The 27,467-nt window shown below is 46.2% G+C and overlaps 1 protein-coding gene across 1 annotated transcript in view; it reads right to left on the bottom strand.

The window, feature by feature from the left end:
• LOC124485390 (obg-like ATPase 1) overlaps positions 1-24,232 on the bottom strand; it is a 35,085-nt gene extending 10,853 nt beyond the window's left edge. The window contains exons 1-7 of the mRNA XM_047046981.1: positions 24,064-24,232; positions 23,871-23,962; positions 22,182-22,325; positions 21,443-21,570; positions 11,652-11,827; positions 7,916-7,996; positions 7,470-7,567 (exon numbers count right to left, since the gene is read on the bottom strand). Coding sequence (XP_046902937.1) covers positions 7,470-7,567; positions 7,916-7,996; positions 11,652-11,827; positions 21,443-21,570; positions 22,182-22,325; positions 23,871-23,962; positions 24,064-24,078 — 734 coding nt within the window. The 5' untranslated portion in view covers positions 24,079-24,232. The remainder of the gene's footprint in view (positions 1-7,469; positions 7,568-7,915; positions 7,997-11,651; positions 11,828-21,442; positions 21,571-22,181; positions 22,326-23,870; positions 23,963-24,063) is intronic.
• Positions 24,233-27,467: the final 3,235 nt, after the last annotated feature.

Here is a 27,467-nt window from a genome sequence, read left to right as displayed (position 1 = left end):
AACCTTAACCCCTGGACACACAACATCACCCAAAATAATTCTCTATGTGGGGCAGCAGGGCTGTCATTCACTGCAATTGACTGTGAGAGAGAGAAAAAAAGAGAAAGAGATGTTGGATAGGGGGAGGGAGGGCGAGAGAGAGAGCGAGAGAGAGGAAGAGAGAGCGACAGAGAGGAAGAGAGAGAGAGACAGAGGAAGAGAGAGAGAGAGAGAGAGAAAGGGGAAGAGAGAGAGAGAGGAAGAGAGAGAGATGTTGGATAGGGGGAGGGAGGGCGAGAGAGAGAGCGAGAGAGAGGAAGAGAGAGCGACAGAGAGGAAGAGAGAGAGAGATAGAGGAAGAGAGAGAGAGAGAGAGAGAGAGGGGAAGAGAGAGAGAGAGGAAGAGAGAGAGAGGAAGAGAGAGGAAGAGAGAGAGAGAGAGGAAGAGAGAGAGAGAGAGAGAGAGAGAGAGAGAGAGAGAGAGAGAGAGAGAGAGAGAGAGAGAGAGAGAGAGAGAGAGAGAGAAAGTCATCAAGATGTGACAATTGTGACAAGAGCAGGCAGAGAGTAGCACAGCAGAATGCCGCGAGGATTTCTCCGTCTCTCCTCGTTCCGGGGTGACAGCTTAATGTCTACCGCATGCAATATTTATTCTCATCTCGTGTCAGACTGTCTAGCCGTCCGACGGAGTACAAAGAATGTCACTTATTAGAACAAAAGCAGAGGGTAGGTAATCAAGGACACATGGAGCATCAGCCAATCACAGTCCCCCGTTCCTGTCCTGTTCCTTTTTCCATCCATAACAGTTCAACAATCACTCTGATAACAAGCTTTCAGAAGCCGTATGTGGCAACGCTAAATTCATTTATTTATCTCATTAGAGCTGGCAGGCCACAGGACACTTGCTGTGACATGTGCATTTTGTTATAACCTTATCGCAAAGATAATAAACAATCAACTCAACCCAGCCGAGGCTGCTATCAAAATATATCATTAGCCAGACTTGAAACACATGGATGTTTTTCAGCTCTTCATATCAGAGGGAAGGCTCTGCATGGGAAGAGTTCCTAAGGTTGTCTCTCCTTTCGCCCAGAGAGACTTCCGGGCTCACTGGGCTTCTGTTGAAGCACTCTGAGGAAGCTTAGCGCGAGCTGCTTTCTACTACAGAGGAATCTTCTAGAAGAAGAGGATCACCAGCCTGCTGTCACGATGGGCCTCACATGAAGTCGCCGCGAGCTTTATAGCATTTGGTTGTCACACACAAAGGGATGAAAACATCTTGAGTAGCTTCGACTTTGGGACAAGTAACAAGGCAAACAGAGCTTTAATCATGTCGCTGATCAAGATCTGGTCATGAGACGGCGCTCTCTGGGAAACTGAACGCGGCACCATCTTTATCACAGCGAGAGAACGTTTAGGGAGGACAAGTTTCCGTCTCACGACATCAACAGAGAACAAACGCTAGGCTGCTTTGGTCATAACGTGGGACAGTGGCTGTGACACTCTCAGTTAGGATCTCATTAGTGATCAAACCAGAGCCAGCACAGCTGTCCCAGGGACACCAGCCAGGGGCCTCCCAGGACACCACTAAGGCACCCTGTTCCAGGACACCACCAAGGAGGGCCCTGTCCAAGGACACGACTCAGGGGCCTCCCAGGACACCACCCAGGGGCCCTGTCCAAGGACACGACTCAGGGGCCTCCCAGGACACCACCCAGGGGCCCTGTCCAAGGACACGACTCAGGGGCCTCCCAGGACACCACCCAGGGGCCCTGTCCAAGGACACGACTCAGGGGCCTCCCAGGACACCACCCAGGGGCCCTGTCCAAGGACACGACTCAGGGGCCTCCCAGGACACCACCCAGGGGCCCTGTCCAAGGACACGACTCAGGGGCCTCCCAGGACACCACCCAGGGGCCCTGTCCAAGGACACGACTCAGGAGCCTCCCAGGACACCACCCAGGCACCCTGTCCCAGGACACCACCCAGGCACCCTGTCCCAGGATACCACCCAGGGGCCCTGTCCCAGGGGCACCACCCAGGGGCCCTGTCCCAGGATACCACCCAGGCACCCTGTCCCAGGGGCACCACCCAGGGGCCCCTGCATCCCACCACCACCAGCCCAACATGGTGACCAGGGTGGCTGGCGGGGGCATGGCGGTGTCCCCTTGTTACCTGGACCAGGACCAGTCAAACAGCCGAGGAGACGGATCCTCCAGGGCTTTATTACATCTGCCATCTGGTTCCATTTTCCTATCCGGCGTCTCCCGCCGTTCGCTCTCATTACAAAGCGAGCTGAAGGGGTCCATTAGGAGCGACTGTGGGCAGCAGGCTGCATGTCTTCCTACCATGGGAAAGTGTTTCTTAGGATCCCACAGCACACAAGGGGTAGAGTGGATGACTGTGCGCGGAGTAAAAGGGAGACTAGCGATCGTATATATCCCACATGGCTTTGAAACGCTAACCGTGCCTCCTTTGACGGCAGTCCCCTTGGTTGGAGCCAGTGGTTTTGCACTCAATAAACTTTCAATTCTGTTTATGGGAATGATGGTTTTGGAAGTCGTAGAAGAGAGCTGTTGCCTCTGCTTACATGTAACAATCCCCAGGCTCAAACTGTTTGTCCCCTCTCTCAAAACCCCAGCCGTGCTCTGAAGTGCTGCTTTGACATGACAGAAACTACAGTTACCTGGCAAGACTACACAGAAAGTTACATCTTCCACGTGGAATCAATTAAGATGAATTAACAAACTGCTGATCGGCATGATGTGAGGATAAGAATTTGCATCATTTTAGAGCAAATATCCCTGGAATAAATGATCCTCTGAAAGGGTTTTCAAAGCTAGCAGATGCTGGCCTTATCTTGCTGTCCCCCTGCAGGGCTACCTTGGCTGTGGCTGTCAACGCTCCTCCCCCAGGCCAGACAGGGTACTGCACCCAGGGGAAAGATACCTGCTGATCCACTCTTCACTCCCAGACAGAAACGCACTGAGGTAGACACAGTCGCAGACTGTGAAGAGACACTCATAACTTTTACAGACAGGGTGCCATAAACAAGGATTCATTCCAGCAAGGCAGGTAGACAGGTAGACAGGAGAGACACACACACACGCACACGCATTGACACATGCAAACAGACACACAGACACACCCTCGCATACACACACACAAACACACACAAACAGACATTCACACAGACACACCCAAACACACACACACGCACGCACACACACATACAGACACACACACACACACACATTCCAGACTCTGACACACACACACGCGCACGCACACACACACACAGACATACAGACACACACACACACACTCCAGACTCAGACACACACCTACACACAGCTTTAATAACAGCACCCTGCGAGGCACCTCGTGGCCCTGCAGTTCCGACACTCTCTCCCTGTGCACACACGGCACCGGCACACTCACCGACAGGTCACGCTTATCGGTTTTCGAAAAGGTCAACACACCTACTTGAGAGGCTCCAATTTGCTTTAAAGCACAATTAAAAGGGAGGGGAGCCTCCCTTGCAACCCAGCTTCTTAACGGAGCTCCCACAAGTGGAGCGAGGCATTGACGAAACGGACGCTTTTTTTGTCGCCACCGAATTCAACTCTTGATAATATCAAGCCTAATCAAAACATGAAAGGTTAAAAAACAGATGGCGACCACGGGCTTTTTCAAATGACCAGCCGCTGCCTCGACAAGTGAAAACACACAAACAGCAGACAGACTGCAGAGCACCACCACATCATGAACAGTGGAGTAATGACCCTCTCCTGCACACACAGACTATGTGGCACAGACAAAAGTGTTCCAGGCAGCCTCCTGACGCCGGAGGAAGAGGCTCTCGCCTCTCGATAGACTCTTCTGGATGCCATTCCCTATCACGCAATGCCTCTCAGTCATAAACACATGACAAATGCGGCCTTAATCATTTTTTACGAGCGGGGATGTGCAGGGGGCAGCTCATGGCTGGAGGGGAGAGGGGAACGGGGAACAGCAGGCAGCCCCTGCTGCAGAGAGGAGAGGGGCCGTGTGGTAAAGGCTCCTCTGGAACATCACTGGGGCCAGCAGGTCTTTGATCTCCACACCGCAATTACGCCAGCATCCCAAATGAGCATGGAGTCGCCTCCGAAACAGACTTCAAACATGCACATGGACGGTTCTCATCCACGTGCGCACGCTCTCTTGTACTGTACGGGATGGCGGCCTCGTGGTCCGCGGTAAATGATGTACCGTCTCCTGCGGAGAAGCGCACGATGAAAGACAGCCCAGAGCCTCCTCATAACCCTCCATTAATGACGGCTGGCTAAAGCTAATACTGTTTATTTTGGCTTGTAATGGGGTCAGCTTGGTCTGTGTAGTGGTTCCTACAAGGCCGTGCACTCAAAACGGGAAGGCTGCGGTTCACCCAAAGCCTCTTTTTCCCCCCCTAAACCGAAGTACCTTCTGATAAGAATGCGGCAGTCAATCAAAGGAGATATAAGTATGTTCTCGAAAATAAACACCCCCAAGTACAACACTGTACCTATCACTCAGAGGGCCTTTTTATTTTTGACAAATACAAAGGCCTCGTATTTTACCACTCACGTATAATATGTGGTGGGAATAAGATAGTCAAATCAACAACAACAACGCACAAGAGTGCTTGAAAGTAAATATGTGATTCGGGAAGAAAAAGAAGAGAGGAAAAAAAAGAAGGAACTCCAGTATGGGCGGGAGCCATCCAAACAGCCTGAGTGTCCTCTACAGAGACACAGCAGAGAGACCAGCCTGAGTGTCCTCTACAGAGACAGAGCAGAGAGACCAGCCTGAGTGTCCTCTACAGAGACAGAGCAGAGAGACCAGCCTGAGTGTCCTCTACAGAGACACAGCAGAGAGACCAGCCTGAGTGTCCTCTACAGAGACAGAGCAGAGAGACCAGCCTGAGTGTCCTCTACAGAGACAGAGCAGAGAGACCAGCCTGAGTGTCCTCTACAGAGACACAGCAGAGAGACCAGCCTGAGTGTCCTCTACAGAGACACAGCAGAGAGACCAGCCTGAGTGTCCTCTACAGAGACAGAGCAGAGAGACCAGCCTGAGTGTCCTCTACAGAGACAGAGCAGAGAGACCAGCCTGAGTGTCCTCTACAGAGACACAGCAGAGAGACCAGCCTGAGTGTCCTCTACAGAGACACAGCAGAGAGACCAGTCTGAATGTCCTCTACAGAGACACAGCAGAGAGACCAGCCTGAGTGTCCTCTACAGAGACACAGCAGAGAGACCAGCCTGAGTGTCCTCTACAGAGACACAGCAGAGAGACCAGCCTGAGTGTCCTCTACAGAGACACAGCAGAGAGACCAGTCTGAATGTCCTCTACAGAGACACAGCAGAGAGGAGGCCGACCCGTGTGCAACGTTTGGTGCTTCTCTTTCTCCTCTCCTCACATTAAAAGCTGAGATTGCAATTTGTCTTGCTGTTTGCTTTGAATAGTCCTTAACCGTATCATCATCTCAACTGTTCTGAGGGGGAAAAACCTGAAGCAGGGCGACAGCCAAATGGAAGTCTGGCGTCTGGGCTGCAGACTAGCTGCCATTAGGGCTGAGAGCAGCATTTATTGTACAATTAGGGGTCCCCAGATCTACCTGTAATCATCTCCATACAGGTGTGAGCCCGGCTCCGGACAAGGGAAGTGACTCATCCCTTGTCAAACATCCACACTTTGATGTCTGCATTGTTCCACGTAGAGCCCCCAGGACACAGGAGCGCTACCGGGGGTTAAAACACTCCAAGATTTATTGCATTTCACACAAGTGAAAAAAGAAAAAAAGAAAGAAGGAAAGAAATAAACGGTAACATGAAAATCAAACTCAAAAGCTTCCTGCAGATGACTGATGTTCCACATGTCATGAATCATAAGATTTATGTGCTCCAGTTACGACGTTCCTCCTCCTGCTGTCAGAGAGACAGTCATACCTTCGTGTCAAGAACACACAGTTACACGTAAACAACTTCCTTTTAATGCCACGGTGCCAAGTGAGCGGCAAAACAAACGCTGAACAAAAACTGGTTCACGCCGACGAACAGAACCGACACACGAAACCCTACAGGGGCAGTTGGAGGCATGCGACGACAATCCCAAAGTTGCTGGTTATTGACACTAGGCTTGTAGTGTACATAAGATAAGTACCCCCCACCCTTCACTGTGTCTGCTCTCACTGCGGCCGGCCCAACTCATCTGACCTCCAGGCTGCTGATCAGGAGGGTGTGCCTCCTCCTCAGTCAGGGGGGCTGGAGAACTCTCTGAGCACCTCAGTAGCTGCTGGGCCGGGAACAGGCCCACCTGACCCCCGGAGCGTCAAGTCTGCGCCCTTTCTAATGAGACGAGTGACATCACGGCTCAAGCTGACAAGTCAAACATGTCGCTAAACACAAAAACATTTTGGCCTTCGCCACGATCTGTTTGCGATTGAAAGTCATAACTTGTTACTCATTTCTTTGTTGCATGGAAAAAGATGTTGTTCCAACACTTAGTAATGCATGGGAAATGTGTAGGCATGTACAGTTAAGCTTGTCAAACGGTATTAATATTCTCCATCGAGAGCACACAACATCTGTAAACAGTGATCTCTTCAGACAAAACCAAACATTTGAAGAAGAAAAAACCTCTAGACATCACAATATTTAAAGAGAACTATCACATGATTTATTGGCCGTTTCCAGATGACTTTAATTACTTCTCTTTGGCTTGGAGTCGATGAATGTTTATTTTTTTTGTAATTTAAAGCTTTTCCTTGCTTTGATATCATATGGAAATGAAACATTTTGGATGGCAAATGTGAACCACATGCTGTTAAGTGCTTGATGAAGTGCAGAGTTTGGGGTCTGGCGGGGTCTCCACCCCAGGGCTGGTCCCCTAACAAACACACCATGTGACAGGCCAGCACGACGCTGGAGTCACCAAGCGTGGGCACTGGACAGTACACACACACACCTCTCTCTCTCAACACACACACATCTCTACACACACACACACACCTCTCTCTCTCAACACACACACATCTCTACACACACACACACACACACCTTGACTGAGTGATCGTCTTAGTGTGGAGGGGCGTGTGTAAGCTTCACACGGTGTCTTAACAAACTGCATGGTAAACACAGAGATAACAGGGTGTCAGATGGTTTTATGACAACGGATTCAATATCCCAGCCCTTCCATAGAGAGCGCAGATTCCTTTCCTCACGTTGTGAGTTGGAACCCCTTAAAAAGCAGACAGCAAACCATAGAAGAAAGGATATTGATGGAGAAGGAAGAGGTCAACATGACGGAGACCTGCGTTTAACAGGAGGGAAATCAATATCATCGTGAAAAGGGAGGGTTCGTGGTCGTCTCTGCACCACAATGAAGTGTCGTCGTGTGTCCAGCTACACCCATATCTCTAATGAAGTAGCGCAGTGTGTCAAGCTACACCCATATCTCTAAGGACTTACCATTTGTTCTTCCTCCTTATGTAGTCTTTCTCAGTGAGGTTAACGAGGTAAATCATTGGCTTGGACGTCAAAAACAAGTATTTGTTCAACACTTCAATCTGTGACAGACAGAGAGAGGGCAAGAACTCAGGCTCCAAACTTTACAAACCTTTGAGGAACACGCAGGGAGAAAAAAGCAAAGCCAAATCAAATGAGGGCTCTGGTCTGTGCACCACAGGGAGCCTTCTAGAAGGCCTCTAGATCACCATCAGCATAGGCAGATGTCATTAGTTTGTTAAAAAGTAATATCGAAATACCACCAAAAAAACGCAGCGGGCACATGAACTTGGTCATTTGCATAGCAGATTTTCTGCTCAAAAAGAAGCAGTTGGACTTTCAGGCCAGATGAAAAGATGAGCAGGATAAATCACATTGGTACATTTTGGAGTGTAACATGAAAGCCTTACCTCCTTGTCGTTCCAATCGGGATAGTAGCGGACATGTTTCTTTTCATCCAGTACCCAGGTCTTGATTTTGCACATTACATCCTGTTTGGGATTAAAAGATAATGAACAAGAAGCCATTAAAGGAGATGAAAAAGAATATAAACCCAGCAGGGTACAGGGTAATTATTTTCTAAATGCATGGCATCCTGATGCCAAAATGAACAATGCATGCTCGTATTCAGAGAGCAGAGGCCTAGTGTTGACAGGGACAGCACGCACAAGGCCCCCCCCTCCTTACCTCCTTCCCTTACTTCCCCCCCCCCCCTCCCCCATCTTCTAAATGAGGACTAAACGCCTTTGAGGGAATCTCACTTCACAAACACTGATGCTCCATGAGGACCGACCGCACGTGAGGGAGAGAGAGAGAGAGAGAGAGAGAGAGAGAGGGAGGGAGGGAGGGAGGAAGAGAGAGAGAGAGGGAGAGAGGGAGAGAGAGAGAGAGAGAGAGAGAGAGAGAGAGAGAGAGAGAGAGAGAGAGAGAGAGAGAGAGAGAGAGGAGGGAGAGGAGAGAGAGAGAGAGAGAGAGAGAGAGAGAGAGAGAGGAGAAGGAGAGAGAGAGAGAGAGAGAGAGAGAGAGAGAGAGAGAGAGAGAGAGAGAGAGAGAGAGAGAGAGAGAGAGAGAGAAAAATGTGACACTTTCGGCTAAGTTGGTTTCAGTAATGTATGAATTCTTTGCTGTTTCCCTGCCTTGCTGCCTTGCTACCTTGCTGCCCTCGCTGCCTCGCTGCCTTGCTGCCTTGCTGCCTTACTGCCTCGCTGCCTTGCTGCCTCGCTGCCGTGTGCACTCGAGCTGAAGCAGGAGAGTGCAAGTCAGGTACTAATTAAGCCCCGTTACTACTGCCGAAAACATGTTCATTAGCGAGGCAGTTGTGGGCTGGACCACAGGCAGGCAGGACTGGGCCCTGACAGGATCTGGAAGCAGGGATGGGAGGGAACAGGGGAGGGAGGCAGTTATAAAATTTGTAATAAAGAAATTGAGCCTATTATTGTTGATCCGGCCCCACAGAAATTAGCGGAACACATTCTTTTTTTGTTCCTGTCAACTTAACCTCCCCCTTCATATAAAACTCCCCCACCCCCAGCAACAGCCCCCCCCCCCCCCCCCCCCCACCACCACCCCCAGCAACAGCCCCCCCCCGCCTCCTCCTTCCTCCCCAAAACCCTCTCAGCACTTCACAATCACACTCCCCTTTGAAAGAACAGAGGCAAGGAGCCTGCCGGAGCCTCAATTACACAATGGCAGAATAAACCCCCACACAGTGACCCCCCCAGCCAGCTGTATTCTCCCTCCGCACATCTCTCTCCGCAGGAATTCTAAAGGCCTTTTAGTCAGGCAGCCAGAGTGCGGCCAGCGGGAGAGGGGGCAGGAAGAGCGTGGCGCAGTCCGCCAGCGCCGGCCCGAGTCTTCACAGAGAGATTAATCATCTGTGAAATGGAAACAGCAAAAGTGACACAGGCTGAACCCGCTCCAGGATTCCCTCATCAGCTCGCGGGCCGCCGCGCAGTGCTGCTCTAACAGGCAGGTGTTAATAAATAGCATATGGGGCCCCCGGGGGGTGAAACGCGTCCGCCTGCCACCGGGAGACGACACTCGGGGGCCCACGGTTCTTGTTATTGTTTGTTAAGATGTGGGAGTTTGGGGGTTCAGCCGAGCGAAGACGAGAAATGTCGTCTTTGGTTGATGTGATGTGGGGCCGCGTATTGAAAATAATAACGAAACTGATTTTGTTCATCGTGACGTAACAATCCGAACTGTGTGTGTGTGTGACTCGTGTGGGCACATTGTTTATCATGACGTGTTTCTCAATTACGAGCCCAGTTGAATTACGTGTATCGGATAGCATGTTATGAATCGGATTAGCTGAAATATCACACTCTACTTACAACAGAACGACAGTTCTGTCACGTGCCGTACAGAGGACCAGAATGTATGAACATCTGAATTATATAGTTTCACCTTCACACACACAAAAATAAAACTGCAAATGCTCCTTTAAAAGATGGGGCACTCTGGGAAAATGAGGTGCAACTACGGAAATTAGTGCTTAATTACTCGGTAAGTGCCAAATCTCAGGATGCAATTACCATTTAAATAGTTACGTGGTATTTACCTTGTTATTTTATAGCACTTGGAGCACTATAAAGGTGGGGCTCCACTCGTCTTCTCTAATGTCGAGAAGAGGTTCTATATGAGGCAGCAGATGTGACACATCGTATCAGACCAGACACGTCAACAGCAGGATCTTCTGAGGAACCAGCCTTTCCTCCCCTCACCCCAAGAATCAAACGACGCTGAACGTCTCCAACGCCAAACACAGCCTGGAAGAGGAACCTTCCCCCCCTCGTCTAGAAGCTTCTACACGAGGCTTTGATGGGGACCATTCTTCAGCGAGCAAAAGGAGCTTTCTATAGATTCCGTTTGGCATCCACAACCTTTGACAAGTAATGTAGATCATTTTTTATTCATTGCCTAAAATTGTCCGCAATTATGTGTGTCAGCGCCCACCTGCCTGGCCTGAATGCTTCTCCTTCTGGAGGGAGAGGAGAGGGATTACACGGGGGGGGGAGGCGGGGGGGACCGGCCGGGGATGGGGCCGTGAGGCAGGTGAAATGGCCCCTCTCATTAGGGTAACGAGCGGTCACAGCCTGCATGTGCCGGCCGTGCCTGAAATTGGGGCGTTCGGCATCCCTCTGAAAGGCCAGATTACCTCGCTTACTGGCCCATTCTGCATCGGGGTCAGTCTCCCCCTTCCCTGTGTGCTGATGGTGTCAGCCCATCAGCGCTCCACCAGCGCTCCTGCTGCTCCCTGCGTCTCCGCAGCACAGAGAACCCCGGCAGGCTGTTCCAACACAGCTTCATTACCCTAACAGCATGGCCGTGTTTGTTGTGGATCCACATGCAATCTGATCTGATAGGGACACGGCGCTCCGATTCTCCTCCTAATCGCACCATCTATTCTCAGCGTGCCTGGCTGTGGAGGAGCCCAGAAGGTTCTGTCAAAGCACATTCCAAACATTTATTGTATTCATATCGCGATGTAGGCCTGTGGGGCATCCATTGTGTGGCCTCACCCAATTTCCCCCTGGGCTGCAGTGGGTGCGAGAGCGCTCCGGAGAGCTGTGCTGTGGTTCGAGTATTACCTCAGATCAGAAGAAGCTTGTGGAAACACTTTCATTAGCCCAGCACTGTGACACGGGGGCAGCGGCTGAATAAGTAACTCTCTATTAATGATTCCTACAGCAGAAAACCCCCTGACCCCCGATCACTTTCAATCTCAGAAAAGAGAAGAAATGGGGCAGAGGGAGGAGGAGGAGGAGGGAGGTAGGGGGCGGGAGGGGGAGGGAGGGGGTGGGAGGGGGAGGGAGGAGGAGGGAGGGGCGGTAGGAGGAGGAAGGGGGAGGGAGGGAGGAAGGGGGAGGGAGGCAGGAGGAGCGAGGGGGAGGGAGGTAGGGAGGGAGGGGGAGGGAGGAGGAGGGAGGGGGCGGGAAGGGAAGGTAAGGGAGGAGGAGGAGGGAGGGAGGGAGGGAGTAGGGAGGGAGGGAGGGGGGAGGAAGGAGGGGGGAGGAAGACTTATGGAGGGCGATGTTTTGGAGAAGAGATGGATACATATTTTTTTCCTGTGGCGGTTGTGTGGGAGGGCTATTATTTGTGGCGTACTGTGAAGCGAGCTGTGGGCATGCTGAAACATTCACTCACGTATTCAGGTTTGAGTTTCTTCTCGTCGCTCCTGATGGCCGACTTCTCCAGCTTGTCAATAATGGGTCCGATCATCTCCTCATCCCTTATCCTCAGCTCCTCGTGGATGATCTCCATGTCCCTCACTGGGTCCACCGTGCCCTCCACGTGGACGATCTCCTCGTCATCAAAAGCGCCTGCAGCAAGACGATAGGACACAGCGCCCAGTGGATCAGCTCCGCTACACACCTCTGCCAGTGCAACGTGCGTCCTGTGCATTCTGAGGACACACGCTGATACACAGATAAATACACACACACACACTGATAAACACACACATTGAAAACCACACGCACGCACGCAAAGCGTAATCAATGACATTTATGTTTCTGGAGTCCAATGTTGAACTACGACTAATGAGACTCAACAATGATGACTTTTCACTGAGAATATTGGAAGATAAAAAAAGCTTCCACATCAAGTGGCGCAGTGGGAGTCAACCAATAGTCAGACCATCTATTACAGATTACATATGTGGCTATTTGACTCTAAACCAAAACACTTATATTGTTTACCAATCAGCTTGTCAACTTGCAGTCATGGTAAATTCCTTAAACCATTGTGGGCTTTCACTTCCTTAAATTGAGAACTTGAGGTCTAAACCAATTTCAGTTGAGCAATATCTGGGCCTTGCCAAAGCAATGTTTGGCTTTTGTTGTTCAGTGGAACAAAACAACTCTTCTGCCCTGGTTCCAGACTCTAAGTATCTCTGGCGTACAGTGGTGGCTAATCCTAATTTGACGAGGCAACTTCAAATTAGTATGTTTTCTTCACGCTTACACACTAAAATCTGGCACAGCGACCTCAGAAAAGAAGTATCAACTTCCATTTCTGCAAACGTACAGTGTATGCAATGGCATCTCCTGTCTTAACCAATTGGCCTATTGTAGCCACCGTGCTCCTGCACAGTGATTAGATAATGAGACACTACAGCACATCGTTTAGCGGCTCTTAGCCGACTGGTTCCCCAGCAGGCTCTGGAGATCAGCCGGCGGGGCGGCAAGGGAACAGGAGTGGGGGCAGGCAAGGGAACAGGAGAGGGGGCAGGCCATCTGTCACAGCAGCCTGATACCCTTTCACTCCAGTGATAGCCTTAGCCCTGGCCTTCTCTGCACAGTGTTAGGACAGCGATCACTATAGTCGAGCTTGATAGCAGCTGACAAGATTCCTTTAAGGGCTCGTTGCCACACGGATTGGCGTACGGAACCAGCATTGAGAATGTACTTTCACTGGTTTTCAGAAGGCCATCAAACCATCAAAAGACACACAGGAAAACCCCAGTTTATGAAAAGAATTCCAGTTTGCATTTGCAGGCTGGCGCATCTGTGGAATGTTTTGGTGAAAACATAAAAAATAATTCACATGTCGCACTGACATACTTGACGTAAGGAGAAGGCTACAGTATTTCATCTGCCTGGGTAGTGGATGTCAGGCCAACGACACTTGGGCGTTGAGTGTTGCAGTGTTGATGGATGGTGACTGCTACAGTATGTTTGGCATCTGTCGGGGTCACTTCATGGCAGCAGGTGGCAACACTCAGGTGCAGGTGTTGAGTCCTCTTTGAGGAGACTGTTGACAGGTGAAGCCTTGTGAAAGAACGACGTCATCGGGACGATTCGTGCCACTCATTGTGACGGCCATACTTCTTCAAGTTTCCACAATGATTCACGCAGAAAATATTGATGATTCATAGTGCTGGAATGAATGATTAACTGTAATATAAGACAAGTTTGTTTTATGGAGTAATGTCTATCTTGATTTTGTGAGCAGACAGAGAAATAAGATCACTAGGAGTCTGTAAGTACATTTCCCTCTTTACTGATTTATGTGTCTTTGGTCGGAAGACTTCACTGCGCCCTTTGCCAGCACCACTTGAAATAAAGACAGCTTTTCCAAAAGGAAAACAAATAATTTATCTTCCACGTTATCCAACATGCCACTTAAGTTAATAAGTGGTAAGAGTTAACATGTGAGGTAAAAAAACTGTTGAATGAAACGACAACGTAACAATCTTACATCACCCAACCATGCTGAACAATGATAGCCCATTAGGATCAACAGCAGAATGACTGATCAAAAAGATACCCAACTTTCCCCTGGTGATCTATTACACGAGTCAACAGAAGCCTGACACTTAGGTGCAAGCTGTCATCATGAACCTCGTCCTCATGGGGAAATGAACTTATCCAATTACTCTTTGCCTAATCAGGCTGTTTTGGTTCCTCTCGTCTTCCAGAGGTACTCCACAATATAAACAGTTCACTTACGCCAAACATAAAGGGGCTAATCAGTGGAATTATTGTTTTGCTGCTTCAATTTGCCGGCTCCCAGCTTCTACACTGATTGGAATGAAAATGTGCTATTGTGTGAGCTGTTCCTACATGAACTTTAGGTGAAAATAATGCAATGTAAATCATTTGTGGGCACAAAGAATATACATACTGACAAAGGGCTCTGATGTGTAATTTCTAATGACAAAAGAAAACCTTTCTTGGAGGCTTCAGACGGCGGTGCCTAAGGACTCGATGTACTCTTTCTATGCATTCTGATATAACAATGAGAAATTCATACGTTTCAAACAAGCTTGATAACTATTAGTGAGTTGAAGATGAACAGTCTATGACGTCGTTGTGATCCCTTGCTACCCTCATGGAGGAAGACCCCACCCTGCTCGCCCACTCATCCACCCTCACTCATCCACCCTCAGTCTCCACCCTCAGTCTCCACCCTCACTCATCCACCCTCACTCATCCACCCCTCACTCATCCACCCCTCACTCATCCACCCTCACTCATCCACCCTCACTCATCCACCCCTCACTCATCCACCCTCAGTCATCCACCCTCAGTCATCCACCCTCAGTCATCCACCCCTCACTCATCCACCCTCAGTCATCCACCCATAGTCATCCACCCTCACTCATCCACCCCTCACTCATCCACCCTCACTCATCCACCCCTCACTCATCCACCCTCACTCATCCACCCTCAGTCATCCACCCTCAGTCATCCACCCTCACTCATCCACCCCTCACTCATCCACCCTCAGTCATCCACCCTCACTCATCCACCCCTCACTCATCCACCCTCAGTCATCCACCCTCAGTCATCCATCTCTTACTCATCCACCCTCACTCATCCACCTCTCACTCATCCACCCTCACTCATCCATCCTCACTCATCCACCTCTCACTCATCCACCCTCACTCATCCACCCTCACTCATCCACCCTCAGTCATCCACCTCTCACTCATCCACACTCACTCATCCATCTCTTACTCATTCACCCTCACTCATCCACCTCTCACTCATCCATCCTCACTCATCCACCCTCAGTCATCCACCCTCACTCATCCACCTCTCACTCATCCATCCTCACTCATCCACCCTCAGTCTCCACCGACTACTATACATTCCAAGGTAATTTGCTTTAATTAATTTCGCCTAATTTCACATTCACATTTACTTCCCACCAGCCCTATTCAGGCTTTAGAGCTGGGGAACAATCTCCGCTTAAGGAGCAGAGGAGAAGAAGAGGAGGGAGGGGGGCAAGGAGGGAAATCTCCACAATTAGTCCTTTAACGACAGGGTCTGGGGAGGCCTCTGGAGAAGACAGCCCTTACGAGGCTGCGGCGCCACACAAAGCCACAAGCAAGACTGTAAAAAAAAAAAAGAAAGAGAGAAAAAAGACGGTGGTTTCAGGAGTCATGTCTATCTCGCAATTAACATTTCACGACTTCATTTCAAATACTGTATGTTTTGAAGAGGCCATTAGCAGGTGTGCCTTTATAGACAAAACAAAGGAGTGAGTCTTCAAGAGGAATAATTGGGGTAGAATGGCCGGACCATCAGAGACAGTCTGACCAGAGACAGTCTGACCAGAGACAGTCTGACCAGGCAGTCTGACCGAGTTGTAGAGGCCAAACATCTCAACTCCACACACGGGGCAGCAAGAGGGTGGTGAGGCTTCCTTATCACGTACAAAGACAAGAAACTGGAAGCCTTTCCGAATCAATCCTGATCACTCTGCCTCCTTTCATGTTGCTACGTGGGAAGATATGTGGTCAACATAATTCAGTGAAATGACAGTATTCACCAGCTGCTAACTTCCTGTGCGTGTTTTTACACGTAAGAGAGGTGAAAGCAGACGAGGAGCTGCTTGCATTCCAGGCTCCCTTTTAAGATCTTCTATGCAAACTTCGTACCGCAATTCTCCTGGTATTCAAAGCAGTAAAAGGTCTTTATGAGCCTGTCAGTAACACACCTCATGGACATCTTCCAAACATAAAGTCTCGTGCAACGAAGACAAGATTATTTATGTTTATTCAGAAAATATTGTGTGTGCTGATGTTACAGACATCATGAAAATCATGAATAGAATTTCAGACTTCCCGGACGACCGCATGTTGAACGTTAGCTTATTGAGCTTTCTGTGTATCGCAAGAACAGAAAATAGACGTGCACCTCAAAACATCTAAAATGGTAGGTTTGTGCCGTTGTGCAATACACATGTTTTCAACATGATCCCGTATTTCAAAATAGATTACAGAGAAATGACAGTGCTTCGTGTTATGAATATCAGTACCTCGCGAGGTGCCTGTGCCGTTCCAGTGTAATCTACAGGCAATTGCAGGGGTCGAGGCAGACCCGGGATGAACAACATATGAAATGTGTGTTTTTCTGTCATTTTTTTGTCTGGTGAAAAACTATAGGTGAGTGCACATTTGACTAAGACGGCCACCTCACCCACTTTCATATTAATGCATGTGAAGAATGAATGTCTCGGGCAGAAGCTAGTTTATGTGAAATCTGATAGACAAAAATGGTGTTCATTTCTTTTTCGTTTGAGTTCTCCTCTGTCATTTACTTTTCAAGCCATGGAGTCTGAGGGGGATTTGATTGAAAGGAACCATCTTATGCACAAGACTGTTGTCCCACATCATTCAGAGAACAAACCTTTTTAGATCCTTAACTACCATAGCGCTACTGATTGCACAGGCACCAGCAATTTCCTAACCAACCGCCACCTGAACAATGATGTGTTCGGCTTTCAGACCCTCCAGCCTTTCAAAGGTGAATCATTTCACAGTTTGGAACGAGATCTCCATAGCAACTCCTCTTTGAGGGGTTTAGAATCACCGTCCAATAATTCTATGATCATCGGGACCAGCCATTCCCAATGGTTCTTTTCACAGCGGACAGGAAGGGGGGGGGGGCAAGAGGAGGAAGCTGAAAGATTTTACAGTCTATTTCAGGCAATTCATACAGCCGTGCCATTAGAATTCAAAATATTTCGACCTTCAATCACCAAGCATGTTATCTGGAGCGGTGGTGATCTCCAGTCAAGATGGGGTAGACATTTTACTCTAATCACCCAAGATGAGTGGAGGCAGACAAACCCTCTTCATTCAGCCTGAATCAAAATGCTCATTTAAACGCTCTGACAGTATCCCAACACAGCCAGCAAACACACGAGAGGTATCTGGTCTCCACCAGTGGAAAAAGAGCAAAACATGTTATGTCGGTTTTCTCTGTGTCTAAATGAAATCATATCTGTTTAAAATTGGTTGATTTGAATGCAGGAGACACTTACAACATACTGGCTTGCATTGCTGATGTGAATCATGTGCTCTTACATAAACAGGAAGTAACTGATCCAATGATTTATTTTCCCTCCTCATTAAATGCAATTCTGAAAGGATTGCAATCATTTGATATCACTAAAATACTTGGAAACGGAGATGGGGCCATTTTCATATCAGTTTTCTTTTTTCTTTCTTTTTTGGGGGGAGATTGAAAGTCAATTTAAAATCTATATAAAGATCATATTTGCTCCTTTAAAAACAGTCACAACATATTGTTTTAAACGTAGGTGTCATTTCAGTTGACAACGTTATTTTCATCACAAACCTGCCCAGCATGTGAGTTTACATTGGCAGTGAAGGTTTAGTCAATAAGACAAAGACCCATTGTCATAGAAAGCTAAGATTAAAGCTTGTCACATCTATACTGTATGTCATACTATCTTAAAACAGTGCATGTACCTCCATTTCAGAACTGTGGGAAATGACAACAATTTAGTGACAGCTTATCAGAGAAATCCATACAGAATTGCTGCCTTTCATGCGACTGAGCGATCACTTGCCAGACAGTGGTGGTTTCCACACAATGAAACAAACCCGCACTGTTGGCTGGTGGACACAGATACAGGCTAGTGCATTCACTGCAGAGTTCCAGGCTTATAGGAGGAGGATATCAAACAATATGGTGAGTTATGTAATCTCAGCACCAGAGATGCCAGTTTATCCTTGGTTTCCACCATTTAACACTGCATGAATATCGTATGTGTGTCCAATATAATTATTTTTTTATCTGCTGGCATCAGAAGGATTAACACAGCGTCAGCTACTATCATATCAAGGGTCAACTGTGAGCTGAGGAAATACAAACGGTCTGTGTTCTACCACAGCACCAGTAGGACCCACAGAAGGGACAGTGATCCACTACGACAAGATGTCACACTTGGCCATGGTCTTCATGCAGTGCAATGCAGAGTAGTTCAGATGCTGGACCAACTGGGGGATAGGGGCAGGGGGAGCCAGGGGGGTGAGGGGAGCCAGGGGGGTGAGGGGAGCCAGGGGGGTGAGGGGAGCCAGGGGGGTGAGGGGAGCCAGGGGGGTGAGGGGGGGCCAGGGGGGTGAGGGGGGGCCAGGGGGGTGAGGGGAGCCAGGGGGGTGAGAGGGGCCAGGGGGGTGAGAGGGGCCAGGGGGGTGAGAGGGGCCATGGTGGTATGCAGGAGAGTGACCTGTGGTGTCTTGTCTTACACAGACAGCATCCCACAGTCTTCCACTCACTGCAGAGGCACTGAGAACACTTAGCCTGTTTAACATTCCCTAAAATCTGGGAACATCGACCATTCAAAAGAATCAGCTTTCGGGATGCCAAAATGCCCCTTAATAGTTTTTGGAAGGTTTTGTTGAAAGCAAATCCACTGTTTACACAGTCTCTTCAAAGCTATTAGGGGTTGAGAAATATGCATAACAGGCACACTACTAGGAGGATTGAGCAACTTAGATTTGACATATTTCAAAGTTCCAAGAACAGCCAGAGAATCCAGTCTGACCACTGCCTGGCTTAAAAAAGGCTACGGCTGAAGATGTGGGGGCAGCATGGTTCTGATCATAACTCTCAACATCATCAATAAGCAACAACAAAAATTTAGAATTACAATGGACCATTCCGGAGAGAGTTAGGGTTAGGATTAAAGAATGTAAAATGGTAATAGTAAGGAAAGATGTTGAGCCGACTGCTTAATCTCTGAAGCTTCACAAGTTGTATTTCACAAGTTTTCCTTTCATGGTTTACTTAAACTCGTATCATCCAGCCATCCAGTCAGTATGGCACAGGAACTAACAAGGAACTAACAAACACAACACAAAACAGCTCTGCCTTGCAGCATGAGTTAGTCAGATGTTTTCAGAAACCCGTTTCTAATTTTCTCAGACACAAACATACCATCGCCGACCAGAAGAAGTGTGTTTGGCCCAACCGTATAATCAAGCAATAGAAAAGAAGTGCCTGGAATACTGTAGACTGTTGTGTCTGACACCAGATGAAACATTCCTGTAATTACTAAACAAAGCAATGTTTTAATGGTTAACTTGTGGAACATACTGCTTGCTCTCCAAGGAGTTTAAAGGGAAAAACAATGTTATGTCAAAACAGATAGCTGTAAATTCAAAGTAAGGCCCTTCTATGATTTCTATGTCGCATTTAAAACCTGTTTCCTACAAGCTGAAGCAAAGTGGTTGGTTTGGGTTGAAGCACTAACTCATCCTTCATCTAACATGGGCACAAAAGGGAAGTTTATCTAAACGGAAGAATTTATGTCTCTTTAAAATAAACAGTAGCCTTAGCAGTGTCTAAAAGCCAAATGAGTACACTTGTTATTGGAACTAAAATCATCAGAGCAGTAGCCATTGTTACTACAGTATTGAATGTTTTGATATGTGTAAACATGTGAAGACGAAGCTTCTAGAAGAATGGCTTGCAGGAGACATGGAATGAGGACAGCTTTCTTCTAAATGAACGGATGCGGTGTCTCTAACCATGCATGTATCTCTAGGCCTGTTACAGAGGGTTTTCCTTGAGACAAGTGCTAAATGGTGGGAAATGGTTGTTTATTTATTTCCATGCGTTTCCAGACAGAACACATCTCTGAGACGTTTCATCATCACAGCACAAATAATCTACAAGATAAACTGTGGTTTGCCACCTCTTGTAAAACCATGGCGAGTGTTTCCGCATGCAGCAAATGACGTGGAGATCTGACAGGTTTCACATTTGAAGTATTCATCCAAAGCAAGGTACAGTCCACCAGATGCAGTCTGTCACAAGCAGTCCTTTGAGAAACGATTGGAAAATGGCATCGGAACCAAAATGACACACTTACACTGTCCACCAAGTAATCCCTAGCCAAGAGGACTTGGTAACAATGCAGGAAAATGGCCTGCATTGTAACCCTGTCCATTTGGTTGCTCTTCGCCTGCCACAACCGACTCGCTAATCAGTGCTCTTTTCACATAATGGGAAAGTCAATAGCCGCATACAATCAGTAAACAAATTCTGCTATTTTTAAAAGAGCCTCTGTCTCCATTTTAGTAGCAGCAATTTAAATTATTCTTGCGTTTAACACTTTAATTGTGTAAGACAAAGACGATGTCTGAGACACAAAAGAACTCGAGGCAGGGAGAGAACTACAAGTGATTTCAAGACTGCAATAGTGAGCGAGACAAGGAGGAAAGTATTTTGTGGGGATTATTTTGCTGAGACACTCAGATCTGTGTATTTATAGAGAACAAAAAGGTAGTTAGTCTGACAGATGAATCCATGTCACAACAACACAATAGAAAATCTGCTTCAAAAAAACATGCACGCATATCATTTACATGTATATGTTTTTCATTTTTTTTGTCTTAAATATATTTGTTCAAGAACCACTTCAATAGAATTTAAAATAGACGTATTCTAATGGGCGTGGTCCAGTGGTCAATGGTTGGAAGAGACAATTTAAGACAAACTTCCCAACAGTCATTTCTACAACACAGACTGTTTTAATCTCAGAGGATTGTTTGAAATTCCTACTGTACCTTTGTTTTGTGCGACTTTGATCAACTTTGACGTGTCAGGATCACGTTACAGTAATATGTGGTCAAATGAAACTGCTTAAGACTTCCATCAGAGTCTACTTCACAGTGTGCTACCACTTCTGCTACCCAGACGCTGGCCTGTTTCTCTTCCAATCTGGGGAGATTCCCAAAAGGAATGTGAGGTTTGGTTTGCCTTCACCATCCCTGGTTGTTATGTTTATCTTGGCACCCCACAAATCCCACTGGCTCAGTGGAAGAGTAGAGCTAAAACACAACGTTAAATGTTTTGAAAAAGATAGCACGTCGAGTGACTTGTAAATATGGATGGATTTTTTACATCCATAAAACTGTCTTACAATGCTGAGAGGGGAAACCAACAGCCGAGAAAGTGTTTCTAGGGCCCATAAGGGTGGTAGTGGATGGTGGACTGTAAGAATGCCCTACCAGCGTGGGGCCATTCAAATATTCCTCCCCCAAAAAAATTATGGTAGAGCAGGAATTTATGGGGATTTATGTTACTTGAAGGCGTGATACAAAAATAATGTGCCCTCACCCATTTTCAAATCAAACCTATGCCTTTGTGCCAGGCCTAACCCAGACTCACGTGTCATGTGAAAGATGCCATCACAGGCACTAATGTGGGACAGGAAGGCGTTTCCTAGGCCCTGGCCGGCATGAGCCCCTTTCACCAGGCCTGCTATGTCCACCACGTTCAGGAACGCCGGCACCTTGCTGCAGAACAGAACAGGTGGGAAAAACACAGAATGCACAACTATTTCAGTCACGTGTACATAGCCAATAAGCAGCTGGAGTTGTCATGGAAGGCCTTGGGAAGTGAACAATCCATAAGGATGTTTTCCTCCCCAACCCGTGAGAGATTATGAGGAATAGTGTCTAAAGTTTTGCCTTTTCTCATGGAAAAGTCATTGCGGAGTCATTATGACTCATGCTTAGACGCTGTGCATGCTGACGTGATGCCTGCTGAAGACATACTGTTGCAACACCTCCGTCAGTCAGACATTGATTCATTCAACTGATTTATCACTGTCTCTTACACTGAGCCGGAACAGCACCCTAAAGCCTTTTCTAACCTCTTATAGAAAAATATATGATAACCAGGGATTGACAGTTAAATGCTATCACTTTTTATTTAACCTGAAAGACCAAATAACACTGAGCACTCCAGCGATTGGGGACAGAAAAGAGCCTCTGACATCTTCAAGTCAGCACCATTGCGTTATCTTTTCAGGTTTCTATAGTGCACCCTTTTTATAGTCTGTCTCCTACATTTTGTCCAGGACAGTCTGGAGTGTGAATAATCTGCGACCAGTGAGCCCCCATACCTGGCAGGCTTGTGGAATTGGCAGAGGAAATCATAGCGTTCGTCGGGGATAGGCACTCTGCTTTCATTTGGGTCAATGGTGCAGAAGGGGAAATTTTCAGCTGCAGCTTGACTCTTTGTCAGTACGTTGAAAAAGGTTGACTTCCTGGAAACACAAACAGCAGAGAGGTCAATACATCCCAGAACATGTTGCTGTATCCTGGTGGTTGGAGAGTGGGATGCTGGTTTATTCAGAGACCCTGGAGAAGCCTTCAATACAGGGATGACTATTTCCTCAGAGTATGAAAAAGGTCAGTCTAATATATTGAACATTTGATCTTTCAAAAAATAAAACGGGCCTTGATTGTAAAACACTAAGCCCAATTACAAGGTCAGATAATCCTATAATGGATCAATTGTGCTTGGAATCCAGGGGGAAATGACTTTTTCTGACAGATCTAAGCTGTTGAACAGGATCGGCCAAATGCAGCCCCATGTTGTGCTCAGGGGGATGTTTCTGTTCCATGCCACGAGCACCTCAAGGGTTCTTCAGGTTGGACTGACTACTGAATGAATGCAAGTGTAATAATGGCCTGGCAGTTAACTATAATCCAGGACTTTCTATCTTCATCCCCTCACCTGGTGCTCAAGATTTAAATGATTGGTAGGTTTTAGGCTCCGAAGCCTACAGGACTGAAATTGCCTCAGATTGCTGAGGTGCATGGATGGGTTTACAAACCAGGATTGTTTTTAAAGTTGTCATGTATTTCAAGAATTGTTTGGGCTCAACCTCAGAAATATTCATCTGCATTCGGTTTTCAGTGGCATGTAAATGTATTTGTGAACTGCTTTGCGGACGCTCTTCACGTTGAAGAGCGTCTTACAGATGAAGGAATCATTTTTAGCGGGAGATAATAAGTGTTTTGTCAGTCATTACACACAAGACTAAAGCTGCAACTGGCTCGAATGCGAAGATAAGATAGATTCTCTACAAAAACTAAGATAGACACTCTCTCTTCACCACCTGAGTGTTGTACCAATTGTAGTCCCAGTTTAACTACAGAGTCTGGGTGAGTGAAGGTGGCCATAGTGAGTCCTTCCCAGCACTATGGAGGGTTTATCATCAGTGGGCAGTCAAAGTTCGCAGGACTCCTGGCAGCATCCAGTTCAACTAGTAGAGGATTAAGACTTGTGTGTTAGAGGGCTGTAGGAACCTGTGGCTGTGTGAGTTTTGCTGGGTAGAATGTTCTACCTTTGTCTTAACAGCGAATGGCTGTCCGCTGTTTATTACATAACTTGTTAAAGCTGGTGAATATTTAATTTACGTTGAATTTTGAAACGGAATACATTCCTAGCGCACAGTTTGTGACCTTTCAGTTCCCGTGTCAATCTAACGCCATGTACATTCCATGTCCTGTGGTCACAGTCAGTTCCTTAATGCAGTATTTCATGGTGCTGGAAGTGCGGAATTATGGAATACATAAAACTGTTAAAAGTAATACAGCTCGTGTAGTAACAGTTCATGCTAAATTCCTTATTCTGTTCTTTGTCTTGGTTAAGAAAATACAAAATAGTTCTGGTTGGCACTGGATGAATGAAAATGACATATTTACTGAAGCAGGGGTTCCACAGATTCCATGATTTAGCAAATACTCGTGTTACATTAAAATAACATTGAATTTAAGTTCCAGTTAAAAGTTGAGTAACATACCCTATATTGGGCAGTCCAACGATTCCTATTTTCAATGAGGTCCCAAACCGTCCAATCAGTGGTTGAGGCTGTGGCACGTTATTTCCCTTTGCCTAATAAAGACATTAGTGATCACATCTTCAGTGAGTAAGATAAGAGCTGCATTCATTACCTAATCTTTACATCACTCTCCAGACACACATACGGGACACACCTTCTTGGGAGCCATTTCTTGCTTTTGGATTTAGATGCCTGCCAAACCTGCTCAGAAAGTCTGATGTAAAAGCATATATATGTAAACTGGAAGCCAGAAGCTGTGGCTATGGCTAGCTAGCACTCCTCCAATGCGTTCAGTCAGGCGCCCTCGCGCTGGCTGACTCCCCTCTCTTAAAATAGGATACGCATCTGCTGCAGATGAAAGATGACACTGGTGGCTGGATTGCTGACCCATGTTTCTATTATTAGCAAAAGTTTGTTAATAATATTAGCTACTGTGCTCGTCTACTGATGAAAGCCTCGTGTCAATCACCATACTGTAAATGCTGAAACGTGCATGTATTGAGGCAGTGGTAAATAACAACGCCAGCATGTGCCATTGCTATCTATTAATACTAGTCAAATGGTGAATACTTCACAAACCTGTAACTTGACAGTACTTTACACGAGGATTGCTTTGCATGGAGACTTTCTGAATTGAGGAGGTTGAACCTCTTATCTACAGTGCATGGGTTAAATCACTACAAGTAGCTGTTTACTAGCAAAAGCGCACTTGTATCTCTTTTCTCCCAACAGACTGTAATACTCAACACGAATAAATCTGCGCAAGTGCGTGCCATGAAGACAGTCTGCTGTAGCCTAGCAGATTTACTATACTGTGATGATCACCTTTAGTATATTGTCTAATGACGCAACATTTTTGGTAAGCAACACTGAATGAATTGTCAACAAAAGAAGTTGAAACGTTGAATGCAAAAATTGTGGTTGTACATTAGCAATGACACCACGCACAAGGATTACGCATGCATGGTCAGGTACGCACACGGATCAGGTTAAATCCTGTCAGCTTTCAAAATGAATGGAGAGCGGTGCAGTCAATTTGATGTCTGCATATGCTTTTTTTCAGATCAATAATTATTCATGTCAGTTTGCAAATAAATACGACTAAAGTAGTGAAGCTAATAAATAAAAGTTCAAACTGGAGGCAGAGAGAAGAATGTTTTCTTTAAATTAAAACATAGACGATGTTAACGTATTCGGAAGAAAAAAAATCTAAGTGTTTGAAGGAAACTAATCAGAATGTAGTAAGACCTGCTAGAATTGTTTTCCCTGCCTTGGACGTGAACAGGTGTGGGCTCTGTAGACTTCAACCATCCAGCAGGAGATTACACCGATTAGTTAATTGTCCACAAATAAGCATCCCTCAAGGCCGACACAAATTAAACCATGGAAGGGAAAAAGCAGAAGCATGGCCTAATCCAGCACCCTGCGTCGTTTAACATGCAGAAAACGAGGCTCTAATAATCTAGATTTTAAGAGAGTCAAACCTTTGTAACAGGAATTTAAATGAATGGGTTTGAATTAATCATTTATCTTTTGTTGTTTAACGATTGATGGATGTATCGTCACTTAGCCCGACCACAATAGATGCAGAGCGTTTTGTTCTACCAAATAAATCATTCTCATTGTTTAAGGTACATTGATCAATCTAATGGCTTGTAATAGGCTCCTAATTGCCAAAGAAAAGTGCTCGCGGATGGACTCCTGGGTTGAAGATTCAACTCAAAATTCCCACTTAAATGACATGGTTAGACAGTGTGAGTGTGGGACGTTGCCATGGGCAGCATATAGGCTATGTCTCCTATCAAATTCAGAAATTGTGATTTCAACTAAACCAACAAAACTGTCATTAGGCTACATCATGTTTGCAACATCCATAAATTCCAAATAGGACTGAGAAAGGCCTACTATTTGACACCTGTCATTTTACAAAATTATTTATGTATTGTGTAATTGACATATACAATGCATACCATACCATATGACATCAGAGATGATTGCATTTTATAATCAAATTTCATCTGGTAATAATGAAATACCGAATTATTCGAGGTGTATTATCAATTCCTATTGCGTATCCAAAGATATCAGAGCACATAAAAGGATTATAAAAATCATAGCCCTAATGTTCTAAAGCTCACTGCGTTGAACAATCATAGACTATAATGCAAAATATTGTATTTTTCAAGTAAAATATTCCTAGAACGCGAGAATTTCCTATCTACATCTAACACATGGGTTATCTTAACTGACACTCACTTTGTTCCTGTTTCTTTGGCATTACAATCAAATTTGTTTATGCAGAATCGACGTTTAATAGCGCTAATAGCCCTCTACTCAAATTGCCATGATTGCAAAAATGAAGCAATTTTCCTGGATCGGTTCCTTGGATTTGATGAAATTGTTTTATATTCACCTCTCTAAAGGTGGGAATTTAAAGCAGTCTTGGAACAAATTGCGCTTGGCTGACTGGCAGCATTCATGCTTTATAATGGAGCATTATTTGGTCGTTTTGAATACTGTAATCCACAGCTTTCCTCCAGCCAGTCTTTGGGAAATTGCTTTAACTTTTAAAGGGATGATGATTCACACCAAAGCAGGCCATTGTGACATTATGTCATTACGTCTAAATGTTTTAACAAGCTAGAACACCTTTGCATATTGCATTGTGATCTTTAAATATGTATGCTGCGCAAGAAAAAAAACGATAGCAATTCAGAGAAAGGTTGAAGTTGATATAGGCCTATATTCCTGTTATTGATGAAGCTTTATTTGTAATTTAATCAGTATAAATCTTTCCAAATGGCTCCAGTTGCCCCATACAATGAAATCGGTTAGCCAATATGATAGAGGCAATTAATGAACGAATTCCGTAGGTCTTTCTTAAATTAACAACCCAATCTCCAGTAGCCCATAATGTGTTTATATTTGTTGAACACTGCATGCTGATAACCTCGAAGAATTTTTTTCATTCGAGAAAAAGTTGTAGTCATTTAAGACAAATCAAATGGTGATTAAGCTAATTGTCACTTTTTAATCAACCTAACATGCCACCTCACCCCTCTACATGAAGGCTGGCGCGTGTGTATGTGCGCAGAAGAGCGAGCGTACACACACTCTCCCTCTCTCTCCCTCTCTCTCTCTCTCTCTCTCTCTCTCTCTCTCTCTCTCTCTCTCTCTCTCTCTCACACACACACACTCTCTCCCACACAAACATCCAAAAACACACAACATGGGTCTTCCCCTGTCAACTAACAAACACATAAACCTATTTATGAACGAGCGAATCCACTACAGCCCTTACCGTCGTCGTCGTAGTCGGGTTTTCACTTTCCTTAATATTGAGAAATTATATACCAGATTATTGTAACTGGTACATGATGACAGGCCTATGGAACTGCAAGTTTGGATTAACTTGCCGACTGTGTTTCAACTCCAACGGTGAAACACATGCCCTTGTCTACCCTGAAAGTGCACAAGTGAAACTTTTTAGAAATATAATCACAACAGCTATTGTATAGACTATTCTTCGATCTAAATGCCCAACGCTTTTACGCACGT

This window comes from Hypomesus transpacificus, chromosome 23, assembly GCF_021917145.1.
Source record: "Hypomesus transpacificus isolate Combined female chromosome 23, fHypTra1, whole genome shotgun sequence".
In the NCBI taxonomy this organism is placed as follows: domain Eukaryota; kingdom Metazoa; phylum Chordata; class Actinopteri; order Osmeriformes; family Osmeridae; genus Hypomesus; species Hypomesus transpacificus.
Note: the sequence above shows the minus strand (reverse complement) of the source record. Positions and strands in the feature narration are given on the sequence as shown.